At 39.7% G+C, this 23,936-nt stretch overlaps 3 protein-coding genes across 10 annotated transcripts in view; 1 reads left to right on the forward strand and 2 right to left on the reverse strand.

Moving 5' to 3' along the window:
• Trim37 (tripartite motif containing 37) overlaps positions 1 to 23,936 on the forward strand; it is a 151,794-nt gene that overhangs the window by 102,362 nt on the left and 25,496 nt on the right. Inside the window, exon 25 of one of the 8 annotated variants that reach the window (XM_033762935.1) lies at positions 11,166 to 11,239. The exons of 6 other annotated variants lie outside the window; for them this stretch is intronic. In XM_033762935.1, coding sequence (XP_033618826.1) covers positions 11,166 to 11,208 — 43 coding nt within the window. In that variant the 3' untranslated portion in view covers positions 11,209 to 11,239. Of the gene's footprint in view, positions 1 to 8,004; positions 8,033 to 11,165; positions 11,240 to 23,936 lie in introns of those variants that run through there. One more of the 8 variants, XM_033762936.1, reaches the window with a different exon arrangement.
• Positions 99 to 21,873, reverse strand: Ppm1e (protein phosphatase, Mg2+/Mn2+ dependent 1E). The gene is made up of 7 exons (XM_033762941.1): positions 21,807 to 21,873; positions 15,704 to 15,778; positions 15,036 to 15,235; positions 11,519 to 11,707; positions 8,330 to 8,473; positions 7,999 to 8,092; positions 99 to 2,431 (listed from the first exon to the last, which is right to left on the reverse strand). Exons 3-7 carry the CDS (start codon positions 15,099 to 15,101, stop codon positions 1,389 to 1,391), a joined length of 1,536 nt encoding a protein of 511 aa, XP_033618832.1. The 5' UTR covers positions 15,102 to 15,235; positions 15,704 to 15,778; positions 21,807 to 21,873; the 3' UTR covers positions 99 to 1,388.
• Rad51c (RAD51 paralog C) overlaps positions 21,868 to 23,936 on the reverse strand; it is a 145,905-nt gene continuing 143,836 nt past the window's right edge. The window contains exon 10 of the mRNA XM_033762943.1: positions 21,868 to 21,925. The gene's annotated coding sequence lies outside the window, so the exon portion shown is untranslated. The remainder of the gene's footprint in view (positions 21,926 to 23,936) is intronic.

Genomic DNA, 23,936 nt, shown 5'->3' on the forward strand with positions numbered 1-23,936 from the left:
GCAGTGGACATTTGTCAGCAAGAGTACTAAGTGCATCCGACTGAGTGATCAGTGCAGCAGGGCCACTCCTGTCCATTGGCATGGCTGGGCCACAGTTGGCTAGGGAAGGGTGACATGGAGACATTCGTGATTCTCAGAATCAGAGGCTGCTTTGCTGAATGATAGTTTATTTGCTGTCTTTACTTGAAGATATGCTTCTGGCTTGAAAAGGCAGAAATAGCAAAACACGGATGATTTTAAACCATAAAATATAACTAAATACTGAAATGAGAAGCACGTGTCCTGTTTCTACAGTCTGAATTTGCCTGTAGCAGGACTCTGGCTTGTCTTCCAATTATAACTGAACAGACCTGGCATTCTCCTTTGCACTTGGCCTTTGGGTTCGCTTTAGGCAGTACTTTCTGTCTCCTTCATACCAATTACTTCATTCCCTTGGGGAAAACATTTTAGAGAAGTTGAAACTAGCATTTTTAATTCTCCAAAACCACTTTTTATGTTATAGTTGTATATGCCCACACTGTCTGTGAACTGTGAACTTAAAAAAAGGTAGAAAATATACAAATGCTATTTAACCTTCCTTTATAAATGGCATTTTGATTCTCATATATTTGTACCTGACATCATCTCTATTAAACCAGTTTTATTCCTGAGATGAGGGTACAGTGAAAAAACACATTAGCATCATAGATTAAAACAGTGGTTTTCTAAAATGACAAATAATAAAAATTCCACCAAAAGCACCATGACAGGTATGAAACTCCCAAATAACTACAGCCCTAGGAAATATTTTTAATTCAAAAAATGTTCATAGTCTTTTATGTTACAAGAAAAAAAAAATCAATAAATTTTGACTATATCCTGCCTCATAAATCTGAGAATATGACACCTTTACATTAGCTTTCTGCTTTTATTGTTACCAGCTAAAACCCGTATGGCTTTTAGTCTTTTACCTACCCCAAAAGGGGGAAAAGGATCCTTCAAAGGCCCCAAGATCTTGAGAGAGATTTCCCGACTAAATTCTGCATTGACTTTTCCATAGATGAGGCACATCAGACTAGATTTCAACTGAACTGCGATTTCAACACTGTATATCCTGACTGAAATAACTTGAAGCTTAGTGTCATGAAGGAATGGCGGGGTGGGGTGGGGGGCAGGTGTAGAGACACATCACAGGGACCAGCTGTATAATTTTGCTAGTGAAACCGCCAATACTTTTTTTTTTTTTGAAATACTATTTTGAGTTTCCTAGAGATCTATTTACATTTAAGAATTGAGCCATCCATGGGTTCATAATGAAGCACATGTTTTAGAAATGTCTACCTTGTTTCTACTCATAGTGGTGTTTCTAACTGAGGGAGAGCTAGCTAGCCTACTTTAATGAAAAAGTACTATATTTTACAGCTGAAAACATCTGGGCACAGAGTATCGTTACTTTCTCTAGCCTTCCTCACTGTGTTTTCATTGTACCCTTTCCAGCTGTTTTCCCTCCATGGCACAGAGCTTCTTAACACCCTATTTCTCTTCCCACTTCGAATAAGTGAGGTCAGGCTAATGCCTATTTTGTGGGAAGGCTCTCGTACAGAGAGAAATGAGTAAAACTTTTGCCGCCTTTTGGAGTAGTAGTGGCGTGAATGATACAACCTAGAAACTCTTTTCCCCAGGGATTTAAACTGTTCATTTTCCAACCCAGAATAGAGAGGAGACAGATTCTCCATTCTGTATATCTGCTGCCCTGTGGAACCCAAATTAAAAGAAGTGGAAAACTCTCCAGCACCACTCCATTCAGGCAATGATGATGATTGAACTGATTTTTCCTCCATCATTAGCTCATTAATAAGATTTGCTTTCTTTGGTGCACCAGGACCAAACATTTCAACTGCTGGCAAAAACTGGGCACTGTGAGGTTTGCTTGCTTCTAATTGTGTGAGATCTAGGTAGCCTGGGTCTTCCAGCACGTTGATTTGGGACCCTGGGCTGAGGCTGGTTCTATCAGTGAATGAATCCACGCGCCCATCATAGCCTAGATCGGCTGGTGCTGAGCACTGGTGCTGAGGCCAAGGGCGTTTGCACTCTCCGTGATTCTCCTTATCATCCCCACCATCTTCTTGCCCTCCTTGAAAAGAGTTCTCTGTCCAATCTGATTCCTCACTAACATTTACAGCTTTGTTCATGTCCCTCAGGAATACCACAATAACCGTGATGTTATCACTTGACCCGGCATCACGAGCTGATGCCACTAATTTGTGGGCAACCATGCTGCTGTCTCCATTGTTCTCTTTCAAGTGGTCAGACACAACTTTCACTGCCTCGTCAGGGTTCACGGTATCATAGAAGCCATCACAGGCCAGAATGAGGTAATCTTCAGTCCCATCCAAGAGAGTGGAGGCAGAATCTGCATCCCCACAGATATATGGCTTATGTTCAGCATCTCCTGTGGGAATTAGAAAGGAGCGCCATCAGAAGGCAGACTGGGCAATTTAAGCAATTTAGTGAAATCCTGTCTAAAAATTAAAAAAAAAAAAATTTTAAAGGCTAGGGATATAGCTTAGTGCAAAGCCCCTGGGTTCAATCTCCAGTAGCATAAAATAAATTTTAAAAAATTATGGCCAATGTCATGACTCTGATCATAATTTAATTGAAAGAATTTATAATTTCAGATAAAACACTTAAGTTCTGTTAAGCAGGTGTTGCTTACATCTTAATTACAGTTAAATTATTACCGTTTATCAGACTAAGGTCTTTGTCTAGCATATACTGTGAAGCTTGTGCCTCTGGCTATCATTTAAGCCTTGCTGAGTATGATAAGGTAGATATAAATTTGTTGTACTAAAGAATTCAGTCCTACATAAGAAAGCTTTGTTGATTTAGTAGATTTGTTGTCTTGCTAGTGGTTAGGTTTTATTTAATTGCAACTTGAGTACAAATCCACTTGAAAAAAAAAAACCCAAAAGTTCTCATCATTCTCTTCATTAGACAGTTCTGTTCTTATTTAGAAGTCAATAAATAGCTTCAGACTGCAAGCACAAAGGAGGGTTTGCATTGCAAGAAATGTAAAGTATCAATTGCAACTCTCTCAAGCCAGGAACACTCGTGGCTTATCCAAGGCCTCCTATAGGAAACTAGAATGCAGATCTCTTGGTTCCCAGTCTCCTTGGCTTCTGTTTAATGCTGCTTTATTTTTTAACTTCTAAAGATAAAAAAATATATATGTGACCATCTTTTCTTGTCTTTAGAAATTATTACCACGTTCTTGATTTCTTCATATGTCTCTGATTAACCCTCTCTTCTGTCCTTATTGTTCATCCTCTCACGTATTAACAGCTGTGAGAACCCCCAAGGTCCTCCTAGGCCTCTTTTCTTGTTTAGTTCATTTACTCACAGAATCACATTTGAGCTGGGTCTTGAAATGTTACACTATCACCAGGCAGAGAAGGTCCTTCACTTGCGGGAACAGCATAAGCAAAGACAGAGGCTGCTGTTAGGGAGTGGTGTGTAATCAAACTGGAGACCCTGGACCCACACTAAGCTACAGCAGCTACTGAGATAATTGATCACCTGCAGTGCCTTTGGAACTTTCAGATCCAGAACACTACAGGATACATTCATTATTTATTTTCATTGTTTTGCTTTAGGTACCTGGAGAAAACCTAGCTGGTAGTGGTTAGGGACACCAGTACTGCTGTCAGACTGCCTGGCTCTAATCCTAGCTTGTTGCCTACACAACTGTCATTAATTACTGTCCTTTCCATTGCCCTAAAATGAACTTTTTGACTAGGGAAAGATAAACTAATTTAAGTGCCATGGCTGTATATTCACTGTTTCTGATATCTCTTCTAGGATCTCTGGTCCAAGAAAATTTTCTTTCCAACATTTCACACCCCTGTTTAATCCTTAGTAGGCTTAGGGGATTTAGTTCAGTGGTTCCACCGTCTGCCTCACTAGCACAAGGGCCTGAGTTTGATCCCTGGTACCAAAAAAAAAAAAAGGACCTATGGATAACTCCTAGAACTGATGTGAGCAACATGCACTACCTATCCAGCAGGTTGTATGACTGACAGAACACCAGACAAAAACCTGTAACAGCCTGGCATGGACTGTAATCCTAGCAACTCTGGAGGCTGATGCAGGAGAATTGCTGTGAATTAGAGGCCACCTTGGGCTACACAGTGAGTTCAAGGCCAGCCTGAACTACATAGCAAGACTTTATCTCAAAAACAAACAAACAAAAAAACATGACAGTTACTTAATAGAATGACTTAAGTTAGTATATCTGTACAGTAAGATACTAATCTTTTGACCCCTTTAAGTCTTCAGCTCTACTCCTATTCTCGAATGTATAACTCCCTCCTCTTATTCAGCCAGGCTCTCTTCCATTCATGCACTGTTTCTTACAATAGTCAAAACCATCTTCCTCAAGCATGGTTTTGATTTCATAAACTTCACTTCTTTACTATGATGCCTCCCAATAGCCTGTTAGAGCTAATTAAAACTTCCAATCATGGGATTCAGTGCCCTCCCCCAATCCACTTAATTTCCCTACTCTACCTGACTGAATTATTATTTTTAAAATTCCACCTCTAAAAATAAATGTGATCTGAGTCATACTGTTCCCAAAAGTTTTGTTTTAGTGCTACAATTAAAAGACTACTGCAACTGTTGGTTTGGAACAGAACATACAAAGATTTGCACAGAGAAAATGCTGCCAAAATTCTGGCTTTTCACCTGCTCTACTGTTGGTGTCAAATTCATGACATTTCGCCCCCAAATTTGGTAGGAGGGCATGGATACCCATTTCATGGTAGAAATGGCAACATCTCCTTGTCTGCAACCTCCTCTCTCCATATGCTGGGAAGCATCATGCTTCTGTCAACTTTGGATCATGAATCTGAAGGGCTCATGGAGAAAAACAATGGAAAAGCTTTTCACTCTCAAAACTTTATCATTTATTCAATGTCCTCAATTCCTGCACTGCCCCCAAGTTAAAAATTTTTTTTTTAAATTTGTAGAGATTCACCAAAGCCACTGCCATTTTCCCAAGTCAGAGGTGTCCCTTTTGCTTTTCAAAGCTGACCTGTGCTGTTGGTCATGTCCTTCTACATCTCTGGCTACTCTCATTTTCAGTTTTTCCTCTTCTCTCTCTCTCTCTCTCTCTCTCTGTTTTGTTTTGTTTTGGTACCACGGATTGAAATCAGGTCCTTGCACTTGTGAGGCAGGCAGCAGAACCACTGAGCTAAATTCCCGGCCCTACTCTCTTTTTAAACACACTCAAATCTAAAATTTCCTCATCCTAAAAACAGAAGCAATAAAAGCAACCTTTTCCCAAATCAGCTTTTCCCTCAAGCCATCACACTATTTCCTTTCTCCCTTTCACGATCAGACTGCCCAAGAAGCAATATCTGTTTCTGTGTTCCTTCTTGTTTTTCACCTTGTTTTCTATTACCCCTCCTAATCTATATTTCTTTCAAGTATCACCAATTATTTCCTAATTTTAAAATTCCATATCTGTTTAAACCCACTTCTCACTTGACCTCTAGCTCTCAACACAGTTAGCTATTTACTCCTCTAAAGCCTCTTTCTCTAATATCCGTCATATCCCACTTTACCTCTGGTCACGTCTTGATTTTCTTTGCCGACACAGTAACGCTAACACTCACTGTGTGCTAAATGTGCCAGACATGGCTGTAAGTATGGTGCGTGTGCTACTCTGTTTAAAGAGAAAGATTCCATGAGCTAGGTACGGTTCTTCTTCCTACTCTCCAAAGGAGCAAACAGACACTGAGAAGTGAAGTAAATTTCCTGAGGCCTGCAGCCTGTCAAGTACAGCTCCAGAGTCTGTCCACAGTATTCTCCCTCAAGTGATGAGTCCATGGCATCTCCACAAAACACGCATTCCCTGAGCAGTGTAACCCATGCCATAGTTTTGCTTCACAGTTTGCTGGCATCAGTGCCAAAATTGAATGAGTTCTCAAACCTCTGTCTCTAACCTAGAATTTTCCGCTAAGCTCCAGATGTGTATTTCCAACTACATATTCTCTTCCAGGTCATCCCATAGGTACCCAGAATATAAAATATGTCCCAGCAACTCATTATCTGTCTTCCTCATCCCCGACTGCTGCTGCTTTATATTACAAATGCTTTATTTTTCCAGTGACAAAAGTCAGAAACCTGGAAGGTAGCTTTCCTCTTCCCCACACCATTCTGTCTCATCAGTTATACCCTTTCCAGCTGTCCCCATCACTGTAACAGATGTATCCACAGCCTCCTGAATCATCTCCCATCTAGGCACTTTGTTGTCTAGTCCACCTTCTGTGCAGTATCTGCAGATAATCTCCAAATGCAAACCTGATTGCCAGGGATCTAACTCAGTGGTTCCGCCACCTGCCTTGCAAGCGCAATATCCCAAGTTTGATCCCCGGTACAAAAAACAAAACAAACTAACCTGATCATGTGGCCCTTCTGCTCATTCTCCTGGTAAAGTCCAGCCTCCCTGGGCTCAAATGTGAATGAAGCCCTTCACAGTCTAGTACAAACACTGTAAGTCTCTTAGCACGCACCCTCCACTCCAGCCTCCTCTACTTGTGACTATTCCTAACGTGTGCCACGCCCTTTCAAACTCCCAGATGTTTATACTTCTTTATGTACCTGGGATTTCCTTCCCTCAAAAGTCACTTCCTCTATGACATAGCTATCTTATTCTTAGACTGACTGTTTTCAGGGACGTGCTTCTGCTTCAGTTTCACCTTGTGTTATTTTTAGAATCAAGAAAAGATGTATCCTCTAGTAAGTTTGTGTTCTAAAACAAGCATTAAAGATAACCCTCAATCTGACAAAGACAGATGAGACCAAGAAAAAGAGGTCTTCGGTTAGAGTTGTCAAAAATAATTCTACATAGGAATATCTTTTGGAAATGAGAATTTCCCCTTTTTGGCCTTATTCCAGAATTCCTAGTATCTCCCTCAATGTAAGTAAATTATCAGTTTTTTAGGAGGTATTTGTAGACTCTTAGCTATTTCTCTTTGAGCCTTCTGCTGCTCTATTTGGGCCACTTCACAGCTTGCCAACACCTCCCCGAAGAGTGAGAGGAACTCAAATCAGTGGGGAAAGTAAATCATTCTTTTAAGATTTTCTTACTGTTCTGGAGTGTTTTGGTAATAATAAACTAAATTGGGAAATTAGATGTGAATTCTATCCATGCTAAACCTAGGTCCAATTACTCCATTTCTTTAGGGAGGCAAAGTTTAAGAATGACACAGTACATGTTCATATCACCTTTGAAGGTAGACAATGATTTAGTCTTTTAAAAATTGGGAAGTGAAGGCAAAGTAGAAAGCATAAAGTATAGACCCAAGGCCTAAAGTGAGACAAAAACAAATAGCTCAATTCTTTGAATTTATACCCTTGCATTTTTTCCAATCAGCTACTTAATCTCTACATTTTTGACAGTTTCATTGACTTTCACTTTCTTTTAAAAAATTAAAGTCCTGGCGAGACAAGTTATTTGAAACCCAGGGTTATCTGACAAATTATTGTAGTCCACTTTTGAAAAGTAGTTTTCATATTAAATACAATAATATCTATGAATATTACATCATTTTGAAGTTCTTTTAAATAGTGTAAAGATATTAAAATATAAATATGGATAAAATATAAGGACAACCTTCTGTTCTCTGGAAAATACTGATTTAAGCCAAATATGCCAAAAATGGAATGAAATGAGGATTATTATAATTTAAGATTTGTATACTAACAAAAACTTCTATTAAAAAAACATATAAACTATTAAATCTGGCATTTCTTGTTATAGCTCCCTTTTATAATGGAATTTAGGCATATAAATAGATGTCATTAAATAAGAAGAGGCATTATCCAGTTGTTATTTGAAACATAATACGCATTCTAATACTATAAATCATCTCAGGCTCCTGTGTTTCAGTTACTGTGAGACAGTGAGCTAGAAGAGTACAGTTTGGAGAAACAAAATTAATTTGTTTTTCCTACCTATAGCTCTGGAGACTGACAGACTTCCATTGACCCTCCAGGCACCAAACCAGACTACACAACCTCCAAGGGCCTCAATTCGCTGCTTTTCATCCTAAACAGCGACGCAATAAAAAGAAGCAAATAACTGGATTCAAGATTTATTCATCTACTTTAACAATTAACAACAACAGATAAAATACTCATCAGCTTCCTAAAAAAGTTCTCTGTATGCTTCCTTTGGAAGGTGGGCAGAGTGGCTGAGATTAAGGGCAATAATTGAGTGTATCCTAAGTAATCCCTAGAAAACTGCCTTTCTGAGATGTGTTTTAATAGAAGAAACCATACTTACCTCTCTGTCTGGTTTATGTGGTTTCATTAGTTCAACGGCTTGGCCTTTTCTCACGAGCATAACCTGGGAATCACCCACCCAGGCCACGTGTAGCATGTTGCCTCTGATAAAAGTCACCACTCCTGTGGTCCCACATCTTAAGCTCTGAAAATAGTTTAAATAATTCTAAAGTAAATGAAAAGAACCAGACACCAAAATCTCATTGAGAAGCAATTTATAATAGAAGCTTTCTGTGTAGGAGGCAGACTATAAGGGAAGACCAAAAGATGGTAAATGTTTGAATTTTTAAGTTTATCACAGTAAAAGACACATTGCCACTAATCCCCTCAAAATATTCCCCTTGCTTCAGACACACTTATCCCATCGTTCTTTCACTTTCTGAAGCAGTTCTGCAAGTACTTCTGTGAGCATCCTTATGGTGAAGGCTGCCGCTGAGTGCCATCCAATAGAAAGGCAGGGCTGACAGAAGCATTACTGTGTGTTCTCATCCACCTCATTCAGCAGATCTGGCACTGTGTGACTTGGTTCTTTCCCAAAGTCAAATTGACCGTGAAAGGTAAACGTTTCGAATCAAGTCTTAGGGCATTGAGGCAGCTATGGCAACACAACTAGATTCACAAAAGAGGATTTCCACAACTGCTTTCGGCAGTGGCAAGGATGTGAGATACGAGTGTTCCAAACCGGGGCTGGGAGGTGGCATTTGAGGGGAGTTAATGGCAGTGTGTCTTAACTGAAAAAAAATTTAATTAAATATTCAATCACATTTTTATACTTCATATTAATACAGTTTCAGAAATAGCAATCTGTTTCGCAGTGTAGTCTTGTATGTACATAAATCTATCTGATCTGTGATACACTAGACGGGGATGATTATTAATTCCCTGTTAAATGCAGAATTTAAAAACTGGCAGGTTATGTGACTTGTCCAAGGGCAAATAATTGATTATACAGAATAGAACTAAGATTCTTTTGCCTTTCCGTTCATTACTAAACCCCCTAAATCAATCCTTAAAGATTTCTGTGTTTCATTACTAACCTGCTATATGTTCAGTAGGATGTCCTAGACATACAAAATAATACATAAAGGGCTGGGGATTTGGCTCAGCGGTTCCACCGCCTGCCTCACGAGTACAAGGGCCTGATTTCGATCCCTGGTACCAAAAAACTAAAAAATAATAATATATTAAAGCACTTGTTTGGTATACAACAGATGCTCCCAAGATAAGAGGCCCAGAGATAGCATGCATTCCCTACTGTACTAAGATGCTTATACCTTTAAAAATAATACCTTCCCTACCATACTTTTAGAGATCTTTGTTTTTGGAACACTGAACTAACAGCCTGGAATTTCACTGCAGTAGCTACCTCTGTACTTAAAGCTTTTGATCCAACTATACTGAAATGACATCTCCATTTGACATGAGTCACCACCAAATGAGCATGACTTTCTGTTACTAAGGACCTGGCCTAAATTAGAACCAATGCGTCAGGGGTGGTAAAGGGCCTCTTGTATCCAATAAGAAAAACAACTTCTTGTTTTTCCTATATAGGGAAAGTTTGTTATAAATCCTCACCCACCAATAAAATGTCTTCCCACACAGAATGTTCAAAAACTCAGCCCTCTGGATCACACGATAAAGACACTGTGGTGCATATGCCCCGGAGAGAACAGGAGGCAGGGCTGCTGCACAACAGGAATAGCTACTTTCCCCCAGCAGTGAGCAGCACATGGCAGTGCAAGACAGAGCAAAGCAACTGCTGAGACAAACTTAAATTATTCAAGGGAACTGTTGGCAGAACTGAGAGACACTAGGACCCTGACAAAACCAATGAAGTTAATGGGTGGGGAGCACGATTTTGAGGAGATAAAAGGAATAGGAATAAACTAGAGAATGAAAAAGACAAAATGATTCTTTTTGCTTCACACTGATGATTACAGATCACCTATTAGGGTCTTTTCCTCAAGTCGGAATTCGAGAGCCAGCAACTTCAAGAAAGACAGCCAAGCAGAACACTGATGCTTAAGAGATTGGGAAGGGCTCAGGCAAGAGCTGTATTTTATTTTCCAGCCTGCTTCAATATGTAGTGGTTAACTTACTGAATGTGCATAGTAAACCAAACTTGGGGCTGGAACATACATACAGAGTATTTCTTTCAACACCAAATATTTCTGGATAACTGTTTCATTAATTCTAAGCCCCATTTTAAAAAACATAAATGTAAGTCATGTGACAGAAATGTTATCTTCTGTGTATCTAATTTCGTAATTTTAAAAATTAAAATGTATTTTTTCTATAGGCCTTCAGTTAAAAATCCAGTATACAGTACTGTAGTTAATTATGTGCTGATGCCCAGAATGATAATTAAATTTTTTTTTACTTTTAGATCTTTTTATAGACCCATGAATTTCATTCAGAGTAAAAACACTTAGGTCTGATTAATGTTAAATTCTGACTTTTTTTTCCTTTTAAGAGAAAATCAAACCGCCAGGCGTGGTGGCGCACACCTGTAATCCCAGCACTCAGGAGACTGAGGCAGGAGGATCACTGTGAATTCGAGACCAGCCTGGGCTACATAGTGAGTTCCATGTCAGTCTCAACTACACATAGTGAGACCCTGTCTCAAAACAACAAAAACAAAAACAAAAACAAAAAAAACAACAACAACAGGAAAATCAAGAATCATCTAAAGATTCACACCCTCCCCAAGGAAATTTTCCCTCAAGAGACACACAGCAAACACTGCCTACCCATTTAGAACCAAATGTATGGAAATTATCCCAGTTTCTGTTTCTTTTTAAAAACTATTGCTTTTGTTTTATATTCATCATATCCAGATCTTGTCAGCAAGAGTACTTAAGAGACACGGTCCTGCTGTGAACCTGACAAGCGACAGGGAATAAAAGAAAGATAAAACTCACCTTCCAAACCTAGCAATGATTATAGAAATGAATCCTGAAAATCATAGCTTCCAAGTCTCTATACAGTACATCACTGTACCCCTCTAAGACTATTTCTAAGGAGGGAATTAGATACAGAACTACAACAGAATCCAACACTGTGGGTCAAGACAACACAGTTCGGATAATGCCTGCCCAGAAAGAAAAAAGGAAAAGAGCTCTTCAACCACATAGAGCCTGGTGTGAGCTCCTCTGCCTTCAGAGACGGAATGGAAGAGAAGGTGGCCTACCTCCCTGGCTGCCTTCTGCACAAAGCGCTCATCAGTGACCCGGAAGGCCCGGCAGAGAGCCTCGGCGGGGTCATGGGGGAACATCTCCTGCCGTACTAGGTTAACGTGTAAGTGAATGGAAGCATAAATGGCAGCATCCACTCCCCCGTGGCCATCAAACACTGCAAAGTAAGCTTGTTCTTCTTGGTCCTGTCAATACAAACAGAACAGTTAAGGGGTTGGTACCGTCCGATTCCTCCTCCTCCTCTACTGCCTTTGTTGCTCAGGTGATGAGTCTGTTTCCCCTTTCTAACATGCCTGATACACTGCTGAAATACCTGCAGTAATTGGGCATCTGTGTTCACACACAGAGCAGTGGAGCACACCATGTCCAATTAGCTCAGGCTGAAGCGCCCTCTCTCTCTGAAAGTTGTCTTATACCATGGAAACCACCCACATACATTTGCTTCAAAACTGCTGTTACAAGTTTTGGGGAAAGGGGAAGAAAGAGAAGGTATGAGGTAGAATACATATTTGGGTTTTGTTTGTTTACAAAACAACACATTTAAGAGTTGGGGATTTAGCTCAGTGGTTCTGCTGCCTGCTCTGCAAGAGCAAGGTCCCAAGTTCGATCCAGTACCAAAGGAAAAAAAATTTAATATGAAAAACCGTACATATACACTTATCTCATGATCCCTCAGCTTACGAAGTTTTAAACTAGAATACCTTCTTTATAAATTATTCATGGTCACATTGACTTCTCACTATACGTAGCACAGAGTCTCTAAACTACTTAACCAAACTTGAACCACATCAGAGGTCCAAATGCCTTGTATGCCCCTCAACTCTGCTTCACCCTGTGACAAAGATTTCATTTCACACTGTCTCACAAAGGCCACCTGCCAGGGAAAGGTCTTCCAGTCTTTTGCTCTGCCTTGACAAAGAAAGCCTAATAAGCTTATACGTCAGCCACTAAATACGTAGTCTGCTTTTTCATCTTTGGCTCAAGTGTTTCAATCTCAGATCTGTCTTCCTTAGGGGATCAGTGACTCACTCAGGTCTTACAGAGTCCCGAGCTCCCTTTAGGCAACAGTAAGTAATGATTTTCATTTTTAAATCTGTTCATTTTGCTTAGGCTTCCAGGAGCCACAGAGGAGTTCAGGCCCTGTCACTGATTCTTGGAAAGATCATATTTTCTCTGGTTTCTCTGTGTTAGGTAGAGACAAGTTGCTATCTCATGGTGATTTGAAGGAATACTAAAACAGGTTCTTTTTTTAGCAGTACCGGGGATTGAATTTAGGACCTTGTGCTTGCCAAGCAGGCATGGCACCACTGAGCTACATCTCCAGCCCCAAACAGGTTCTTTTAAACAAAAGTACCAACTATGAATGCCTACTGAATTATAGTAACAGCCAAATAATATGAAATCTACATCTAATGTAGACATCATAAATGTCCATGTTGCAATTGAAACAATACCACCTATAGTGCTGTTGAAGACTACCGTTAAATAGAACTGTCTAGAAGTAATCCTGACATGCAGAATTTCTATCTGTACTTAAGCAGTAATTTTTTTTTTTTTTTTTTGTACTGGGGATCCAACTTAGGACCTGTGTTTGTGAGGCTAGCATGGTGCCACTAAGCTAAATCCCCAGCCCTAAGCAGTATTCATTTGTAAACAACTAAGTTTAGTATTAGAAAAAAATATAAGGGGGCCAAGTAGATTTCTTTTAAATGGCTTCTTATCTTAAAAAGAGACATGTTAGGGCCAGGGATTTAGCTCAGTGGTTCCCTTACCTGCCTTGCAAGTGTAAGGCCCCAAGTTTGATCCCCAGTACCCCCCCCAAGAAGAAATGTATTGATGTTTTCCCTATTATAATAATGTATGATAATTTCTGAAAATAAAAGAAGTGTAAAGGAAATGAACATCACCTATATTTCTACCATCCATAGATAACCATCAATTATAGTATCTGTTTTCTTTTTGTTTTTCTAGTGCTTGGGAATAAACCCAGGGCCTTGTGCCTGCTAGGCATATGCTCTACAACTGAGCTATACCTCAACCCTATACATCTATATTTTTAAAAATAAAATTAGGGGGCCGGGGATTTAGCTCAGTAGCACCACACCTGCCTCTCAAATGCAAGGTCCTGAGTTTGATTCCCTGGTACTGAAAAAAATAAAATAAAATTAGAAACATGGTGTACATAAAATTTACGTCCTCTTTATTTCATTTATAGTATCAATAGCATTTCCCTATGCCACTAAATATTATTTGAAGACATTACTCTTAAAGGCTTATGTATCTTATGAACATAAGATGTTACCATTTTCTTTAATGAGTTAGGTTATTTCAAATTTTTTATTAACCAAATTGTGTAAGACTTTATGGAAGACTTTCTGCACTTCTGTTTCCTTATAATAAAGAATTAGAATGAAATTATCAGATCAAAAGGTATGAAAATTTACAAACCTCTAAATATTTGTTGCTCAGTTGCCCTAAGCTACTCCTTTATGGGTTAGGCCTCTAGGCTAATTTTTAAATTTGAAGGCAAAATAAAAACCAAGTCATCAGCCAGCAATAAAGCCCTCAAATATGAGTATAATCTTCAGGTAGGTATAATACTACAAGGACTGTTTATCACATCACCTTTGAGTTAGATTTGCATGGGTATGGTGCTGGAAACAAAGATGTCAGGTAATATCTTTATAAGCACCAATTACCAGCCTGTCATCACTGATTAGACCTTGACAGCTACAAGTTAAATTCAGCAGCTAAATGAAGGAAATATTGTGATTTGTATAAATTACTACATTGTAATTTTTAAGTTATGGACTTCAATGAAGAAAAGAGGTGAGTGACAGGTGAAGGAAACAAATCTACCTCTGTTTGCGTGAACATAATGCACTTAATAGAAAGGGAAAGGAAGATATCAAGAAAATGGTTATTAAACTGACAAGACTTATATGGATCCAATTTGTCAGTCACAAAGATTCATGAAATGTAATTCCAACCACTTTGCTATCTCAGGCACCAAGATTTTAAAGAGAAAATCACATGAAATCAAAAGACTGTCTCAGCCTTTAATGTATTCTTTTATGTGTGCATTTTATATTGTGGGAACTTAGTAAACATGATTTGATTATACTATAGAAATATTTTCCCTTACAAAATAGCTTTTTTGAAATCTGATAGCTTTCTTTTTTACTTACATGTTTATAGAATAGCTCTAAAAGCTTACACAAGAAACTGGTAACTTTCCTTGCCTTCATGGAGGGGAACTGAGTATCTGGGCAATAAGTGATTTTTTATTTTCAAAATTTTGAACCTTGTGAACCTATTAAAATAACGTATTGGTCCCAGTTTTTTATTTGAACTTATGCAAATAAAACAAAATAGTTCCTTGTGTCACATTGCAGTCAGTCCTTCTGTAACTTACTACAGATGCTATTAGAAATACATAGTTCTCCTTTTCAAGCAGGACAATGAAGGTGTTTGTTTTTTAAATCTCACTGGCTCTCCAAAAGTGCCTTTTACCTCTAGGTTGAAGAGCATATTGAAGTCAGGAATGCAGACATGTTTGTCCTCCATTTTCCTGCGCATATTTTTGATGGCATGGATTGATGTCTCATAATAAAGCTGGGGTCTCCTGCGGAGAGGGAATTCTTTCACCCAGCTGCAGCAAATCTCGTGTAGTTTGCTGAAGACAGAACGGGCCAATTTCACTGTCTCAATCTCTGTGAAAGAAACACAGAAACCCCCAATAAAGAGCCTTGTAAAACTGCTTTTCATTCGCCTGCTTAATAAAGACAGAAGTAGGTCACCTTAGTCAAGTTCCTCCTTAATAGAAGAAATTCATCTTCCTCAAGAAAAATGAAATACTGTTTCTGAAGAGAGAAAACGACAGCCTCTCTACTAGAAAATTATCAGCCAGCAGCTGCCACTAAGATACCCTTATGTCATGAGGAGAAAACCTTGGGCCAAGTCCGGACCGATTCTAGGGCTTGATACCTTCAGACACTGGCCCCTGCGCTCTAGTTGAGAGTACCCATTCCTTTTTGGTTGGCTGCTATGGTTACTACTTAGAGAGCCAAGCCTCCTAGGCTTAGAAGAAGGACTGAAAGATGAATACTGGTTATCCAGCTAATTGGAATCAAAAAGGCCTATGAAAACAGCTTGTTTAAAAACTACAGGAATAAGTTTACCTTCATTACCATTTGTTTGTGTCCCCTTCTTTCTTCCTGATCTCTTCTTTTACAGTTTCCTAACTTTTCTCTCTCCTGTAAATGATCATCATTTGGAACTGAGTTACATATTTTTCTATTTGATATATTTATTAAGACTAGCTAATAGCCACTAGGTTAACTAGTAAGTTAAAATTTTTTATATTATATAAAACTTTTATTTGTGCAACCTTGGATAGAAAAAGGCAGAGAGTAAGTGGAGGAGCGATAGTAATGGGATTCTTCACCACACGTGTACCACCAGACCCCCTCAGAGGTCACACAGACTAGCTGGCACCCCCTGGAAGACAGAGCAGTGTGTAAGCCTCCTCAGCAATGCTGGATGGAAGGGGAGAGACTGTAACTCAGACCACTTAACCCTCCACTCAAGGTGTCCTCAAGTTGGAAAGTACTGAAAGAACCCTGGGGAGATAAGGCTTTTAGAAGCTCCTCCTACCCTCAAAAAATTGTTTTACTTTTACTAAATCAGATGTAGCTTGACAGCCTGAGAAAATAGGTGCCAGATGGGCGATGGCTACAGATGCCTCCTCCAATCAAGAACACAGCCTCAAAGAAGAGAGACTATATGTTCCTGAACAGCCTGGGAACTTGGACTCTCGTTTTTTATCCCTGTCTGCCTTTGCCTTAAGCTGTGACTACATTTACCTATTTTCTTATGCAGAACTGTCTTTTCAATGACTATATTCAGAAAGCTGATCCCAAGTTTTCTTTTTTTTCCCTGTTAGCATAGTACAGGGTAGTAAATCCTGTTTTGTGGTTTTTGTTGTCTCCCTTAATAATTTTATATAACTGAAACCAAGGGAACACTTGAAAGAGAAATGAAGTTCAAAGAGCAAATTCAGCCTCAGGTACGTACAAGAAGAACAGCCCAGCTGAGACTATGGGGTTGTCTAACAGTATTTTGACTGTTTTGAGCCCTAGCTGCCACGGCTTTGTTTTGTTAGTGCTGAGGGTGGAGCCCAGGACCTCATGCACACCAATGAGCCACATGCCCAGCCTAGAGACTTCCTTTCATCCAGCAGTCACCTGCTGGGACCACTGTCTCCAGTCTGGTGTCTGGAGCAGGAGAGGCCTCCAGATGGATGTGTCTGCATTTGACTCAGTCACTTCAGAGGATTACAAAACAAGTGAATTCAGAAACTTCAAGGAAGAATGAGTGTTAAAAAACAAAAAACAAAAAACAAACCCTGATATTAACTGTTGGGTAGTTTCCAAATTCCCAGATAATAATATAAACCATTATATCATTCTTTGGTTTATGTATTACCCTTATTATAGAGACCTTAACTATCCAAGAAGATAGCTGCTAACTACTTGAGGCTATTTAAATTAAATACTTTTTTTTTTTTTTTGGTTTTTTGAGACAGGGTCTCACTATGTAGTTCAGACTGCTCTGAAACTCACTATGTAGCCCAGGCTGGTCTCAAACTCACAGCGATCCTCCTGCCTCAGCCTCCTGAGTGCTGGAATTACAGGCATGCGCCACCATGCCTGGCTCTAAATATAATTTCAATTTCAACTTTTTGGTCACATTACCTCTACTTTTTTTTTGGTACCGAGGATCGAACTTGGGATCTTGCACTTGCCAGGCAGGCAGCGGAACCACTGAGCTAAATCCCTTGCCCTACATTACCGATATTTCAAGTGCTCACTCAATAACCACATGTGGCCAGTGGCGACACTGAGCAGCACACATAAGGAAAGTTTACATTATTAGAATCTGTTGGGCAGAGCTGACAGCCATTAGATTGGCTAGGGGAAGGAAGCAATAGCAGTTTGGCCTAATATTTAGTAACACAAAGATTGTCCATACGCCCTCTCTGTCACTCATGCCCTTATGTTCCCACTTTGTTCACCTCATCTGTTATAGCAACCACATTATATAGCATGGGTTTTTCCTACATTCTCTGTCTGTAGAATATTTCACAAATTGATAAAATCATTCTTTCTTCTCTTTTTTCCCCTCCTCGAGGAGCTAGGTATGGAATCCAGGTCCGTGAGCGACAGGCTAGGCAAGTGCTCTACCACTGAGCCACACTCCCAACCCAATTCTCCCTTTTTTGAGACAGGCCTCCCCGCATTGTTCAGGAAGGCCTTGAACCTGTGATCTTCCTGCTTCAGCATACTGTACAGGATTAGAGGAATACTCTACCACAAGTATCTTCTCCATGTTTAATCATTGTATTCCTGATAATTTTATCCACTGGCTATTTACAATCAAAACTTTGCTTTAGTGTGTTATTTGCTATCTAGCAAAATGTTCTTTTTTACTCTTAGTCCAAATGTATCTTGGGGTAAAACGTGATTCAGCTAAAGAATTGCATTCCTCCCATCACAATGAATGATTTGGGGATGGAAAACTATCCAAATTTGGCCAACTAGAGTGATCCTGGGACTGATAGAGTAAGAACAACTGAGAAAAACTATTCCTGTTTTCCTGCTCAATTTGACTCTGGGCAAATGAAGTCATAGTGCTCCTAGCAGTCATCTTGTCAGCACATGAAGCCTGGTAATCAAATCAAAGTGCAAGCCAGTACAGCTGGAGTTGTAGAAATGCCGAGTTCTGTCGACAGCATTTCAAGGCAGCTGTGTGGCTCTTACACTGTTTTGCTGAAGCCAATTTAAGCTGTGTTTATGGTCATAGCAAAAAAACTCAGGAGTATATAATGGTAGGTCGTCAATAAATTACTCACTGAATGAATGAAATATTGTACTTATGTACAGTTGTGAGGTGAGTTTTGGTTTTGTTGCAGTACTAGGGGTTGAATCCAGGACGACCTTTTTTTTTTGGTGACAGAGTCTGAATAGTTTGCCAAATTGCCCAGGCTGACCTCAAGCTCAAGGTCATGTTTTTTCTGCCTCAGCCTCCTATCATGCTGGGATTACAGGCGTGTGCTGTCACACCTGCTCTTAAGCAGGTTTTGGTATAAGTGTTATGCAAATATTTTTTCTCTGTGCAATTAAACATTCATTAAAAAAGCATTGAGATTATCTCTTTGAAAACATTCCCCTAAAGAATCATTCCATGTGCTTTTGTCCTTGATAATTTTTAACATCTTTTCTTAGGTAAACTTTGTTCATTTATATTTTTCTAGAAAATATCCAGATTTTCAAATTTCCTTACACAAGTATTTATAATTCTTTTAATTTTTTCTATATTAGTGACAGTTTTCCCTTCTTGGGTGTTTTTTTATTTTGTTTTGCTTTTGCTTGGTGTGTGTATGGCCCTGGGCATTACTCCCAGGGCCTCTTCACTGAGCTACATCCTCAAGCCATTTTTATATTTATTTTAAAAATTTTGACACATGGTTTATTATGGTAATTTATTGCCTAAGCTGCGTTTGAACTTGCAGTCCTCCTGTCTCAGCCTTCTGAGTCCTAAGATTATAGGAGTGTGCCACCATGCTTTGGTTCCCCCAGTTTTAATTTTCGTTCAGTATTTCAAATTGGTTTTAGGCATTCTGGACAGGAGTTTACCTACCAATACAATTTGTAACAAGTCAGATTTGCAAGGTCACTTAGTAAACATTGTCTTAGGAATGACATACGCATGAAAAGAACTTTAAAGGTTTTTTCTTAAAGTCTGTTTTTGGAAACAACTAAGTAGAGGGATAAAAAGGCATTTCTGTGGGGAAGTTCAGGGCCTTATGCACCAATGACTACGGGCCATATTTGGTGTGTCATTCCCCACACTGATGCACAGGTAAACAATATCTTTTTTGTAGATATTCTTCCAAAGTGCAGTTGACACTGAATGATTTGGGCTAAGCGATAAGGATTTGAAAATAGATTCGAATTTTAGTATAGTCTGAATCACGGCAAGCATGAAGATATTACTGAGTAATCTCTTGGAAAAATACAAAATCAGAATGATCGATGATATCTATCAAACCACAGGCCTTTCAGTTCCCATTGCTATCTTATGGGGTTCTGAAAATTCTTCCAAAGTAGGCACAAAGGCCAGCCCTTCGATCTTGCTACATTAAGTAGTCCCCTGTAGCGAGTGGTATGGGACACCAGTATATAAATAACTGCCACATGAAATGGAAAAATAAAATAAAAAGGGGGCGTGAAGAAGTGAAAGTCGTCCCAGTAGCTGCCCACCCCCTCACAGCTGTACATTACTCATCAGTCGTTAATGTCATTGTACTGAGCGGGAGCTGAGTCAGCCGTCACCCTGGCTGCAGTGAGGCAGAACTGAATCTCTCCCGTCTTTTCACTACATGCATCAGCTCCAGAGGAAAGACCAACACTTTGTAGCAGGGATTCTATCAAACTTGACTCCGGAACGGTTCGGTTCCAGGTGAATAAATTACTCTCAGTAAAAACAGAATAATTCCTTCCCTGACAGTTTTCTGTCAAAATCTAGAAAGCTAAAGGAAGAGCAGGAATGTTTATTTTTATCTTCTTCACATTGTCAGGAATCTAGCTATTCCAGTTCATCAATAAATGCTGTATTCCTTAGGTACTATGTTTATGGCAAATGCTTTAAACAGAACAAATAACTTCTTTAAATTTCTAGGGCCAGGGATTTAGCTCAGCGGTTCGGCTGCCTTCCTTGCAAGTACAAGGATCCAAGTTTGATCCCCTGTAACCCCCCAAAAAGAATTCTAGGTAGTAGGCTGGGGATGAAGCTAAATGGTAGAGGACCTGCTTAGCATGCAAGTGGACCTGGATTTCATCCCCAGGACCAAAGGAGGTAATTTTTATAAATCTTTAGGTCCTATCCAATATGTAAAAGCCTAATACATTAATAAATATGACTTCATCAAGAAATTAAGGCTGGGTGTGGTGGCACACGCCTGTAATCCCAGCACTAGGGAGGCTGCAGCAGGAGGATCCCTGTGAGTTCCAGACCAGCCTGGGCTACATAGTGAGTTCAGGTCAGCCTCAACTACCTAGTGAGACCCTGTCTCAAACCAAAACAACAAAAAAGAAATTGAGTCCTAGATGGGTGTGATCCCAGCACTTGGGATGCTGAGGCAGGAGGATCACTGCGAGTTCGAGACCTAAGAAAGAAATAAATTGAGTCTCTCTCCAGTGTGGTGATGCCTCTCTGTGTACCCAGCTACTTGAAAGGCTGAGGCAGCAAGATTAGAAATTCAGGGCCAGCCTGGGTAATTTAGTAAGTCTCAAGATAAAAGGGCTGGTACTGTGCCTCAGAGGTAGAACTCTTGGCTAGCATGTGCAAGGCCCTAGGTTCAATCCCCAGTACTTTAAGAAAATTGAGTCTCTCTCCAGTGTGGTGATGCCTCTCTGTGTACCCAGCTACTTGAAAGGCTGAGGCAGCAAGATTAGAAATTCAGGGCCAGCCTGGGTAATTTAGTAAGTCTCAAGATAAAAGGGCTGGTACTGTGCCTCAGAGGTAGAACTCTTGGCTAGCATGTGCAAGGCCCTAGGTTCAATCCCCAGTACTTTAAGAAAGAAGAGAAAAGAAAGGAAAAGAAAGAGGGCAGGGGATTTAGCTCAGTGGAGCTAGGCCTGCCTCACAAGTGCAAAGTCCTGAGTTCGATCACTAGTACTAGAAAAGAAAAGAAATTGAACCTCATAATCATCTTGGAAAAATAAGATGTTCATCTTATGATCTATGCAATTAAACCACATCTTACATATCTGTCATTTGCTCTATTTATTTTTAATTATGGAATTTAATATAATTAAGGTTTCTTAAATTTTCTTATTTTTACATCTGACTTTTTTACTTGGATTTGTAAAGCAAAGAATTTTAAATAGATTTGCTCAACTGCTCTACAGTTATCCACTATCTCCTTTGTTGTGTATTTATCATCCCCTTTTTCCATTTATCTAGATATTATTCATGACAATTTCCTGTTGTTCCAATTACCTTCTATATACAGTACTACCGTTCAAAATTCATATTTCATCTTCTTCCCACTTTTTATTGATTTATTGGAAAAAGTTGTCTTTTTTCCCCTACTAGTATTATATAATCACCTGCTGGGTAAATGCAATTGGACATGGAATTTTACAGATAGTTTCTATGGACCACTACATATTAGAAGATTTTAGTATAGAACAGCAAACAAGGTAGAAAGGTACGCACCCACAGTCCCTTCTGAGCCCTCAGTCTCCTTAGGGATGTAGTGTGCAGAAAGATCACTCTGAAGGACTTCATCTGAGGTGGCTCTGGCCAAAGCTGCAGCCAAAAAGGAAGGGCAGTTACTGAAAGAGAAAAATAAAAGACCATGTTCAGTAAGAATTAGGAAGTCATACATTTATTATTATTAATAATTTTCATTAATTATATTATCTCAAAACAAAATTATACCTTTAAACAGTATCTATTGAGAGCATAGTATGTGGTACTGGTGTACTGGTGAGTAACACAGAGATGACTCCTGACTGAGGGGTAAATTTTATAAAGAAACAAACAGAAGACAGGCCTGGTGGTGTACACCAGTAATCCCAGCACTCAGGAGGCTGAGGCAGGAGGATTGCTGTGCATTCCAGGTCAGTCTCAACTACATAGTGAGACCCTGTCTCAAAAAACAAAACAAAAGAAACAAACAGAACATAGTGACAGAATAATAGAGGTGTAACCTACTTAGAATAGTCAGGAATGCCATACTTGAAGGATAAAGACTCAGTCATGTGGAAGTGGTAAGTCAGGAGAGAGCACCTCAGGCATACAGCCTTTATGAGAGGTTGGTACATGAAGGAACTGAAGCCCCGTGAAGGTAAACATAAAGGCAAGGGGTACAGCGGCAGGGATAAGGCAGAGGGACAAACCAGGCCAGTCACATGGGCCCTAGGCAGCAGGATTGAATTTTACTCAAAAGATAATGAGAATTCACAGACAATTTTGAGCAAAAGTGTCACAGCCACACATATGAATGAAGACTATTTTGACTGCTGTGTCAAAGGAAATTAGAGATGAGCAAGAATGAAGGAGGATGACCAGTGAAGACACTGTTCTAGTCCAGGTAAGGAGAAAAAGTGAACATATTTTGGAGAAAAATAATACAGAACTTGCTGTTTATTGGATATAATGATGAGAGAGACAAGAGCAGAGAGGGGCACAGAGGGGCGGAGGAAAGGGGAGAAGAGAAGAGGACTGAGCCTTGGATTTTGGTCTGAGCAACTGAGTGAAATGGTAGAACCATCTACAATGATGGGGAAACCAGGAAAAGAACAGGTTAGTAGAGGAAATGGGGTAAAAGTTAATTTTTATTTATTTATTTGGTACTGAGGATCGAACTTGGGACCTTGAGCTTGTGAGGCAGGTGGCAAAACCACTGAGCTAAATCCCAGGCCCTTAAAAGTTAATTTTTAAATGTTAGGGTGGAGGCCAGGTGTGGTGGTGCACACCTGTAACCCCAGAACTCAGGAGGCCGAGGCAGGAGAAGTACTGTGAGTTTGAGGCCAGCCTCAACTACATAGGGAGAACCTGCCTCAAAAAATAAATATTGCTGCTTGTCTTGCAAGTGCAAGGTCCCCAGTTCAATCCCCAGTACCTAAATAAACGAATAAAATGTTAAGTTGAAAATATTTGTGAGATATTTTAGTAAAGGGATAAAAAATGGTCAAGGGGACATTCTCATAGTGTGGAAGTCATGAATGTATGGATGGTGTTTAAAGCTACAGAAATAAAAAGGATCTCATAGGAGAAATAGAAAAAGATAATTGCTCTAGATCAGTGACTTTATGTACCTCCTAGTTTCCTTTTCTTGAAATGGGAACATTATCCTAAGGCTCACCACTGTATAGTGGGAAAGTGAGTATTTGCCTCTTTAATTCATGTTTTCAGGTCAAGAACTTCAGTCAAGGAGTTGTAATCAAGAAATTGTGCTCAGAGGATCTCATCTGCACCTAGGCCTGTCCTCTTCCTCCTTGAGATCTCAAACCTCAAGCTTGGGTCTGAAAACATAATGGGGTGAGATCTGGGGAACCTTAGAGAGGGTGAGTAGATGGGAAGGATGTAAAGTGTGAGGCCAGAAAATATTGTGGTGGAAGTTTCTTTCTCTTTCTCTTTTTTCTTTTTTGTGGTACCAGGAATTGAACTCAGGACCTTGTGCTTGCCAGGCAGGCGCGGTACCACTGAGCCACATCCTCGGCCCCTTGTTTGTTTTTCTAAACAAAGGGCACAGCAATAGTTTCTGGTCCCACATGGAGTATTTTGTTTTGGTTTTGGGTTTTTTTGAGACAGAGTCTTGCTATATAGTCTAGTCTGGCC

Source organism: Fukomys damarensis, unplaced genomic scaffold (genome assembly GCF_012274545.1).
Source record: "Fukomys damarensis isolate Sample0158 unplaced genomic scaffold, DMR_v1.0_HiC HiC_scaffold_13, whole genome shotgun sequence".
Taxonomy (NCBI): domain Eukaryota; kingdom Metazoa; phylum Chordata; class Mammalia; order Rodentia; family Bathyergidae; genus Fukomys; species Fukomys damarensis.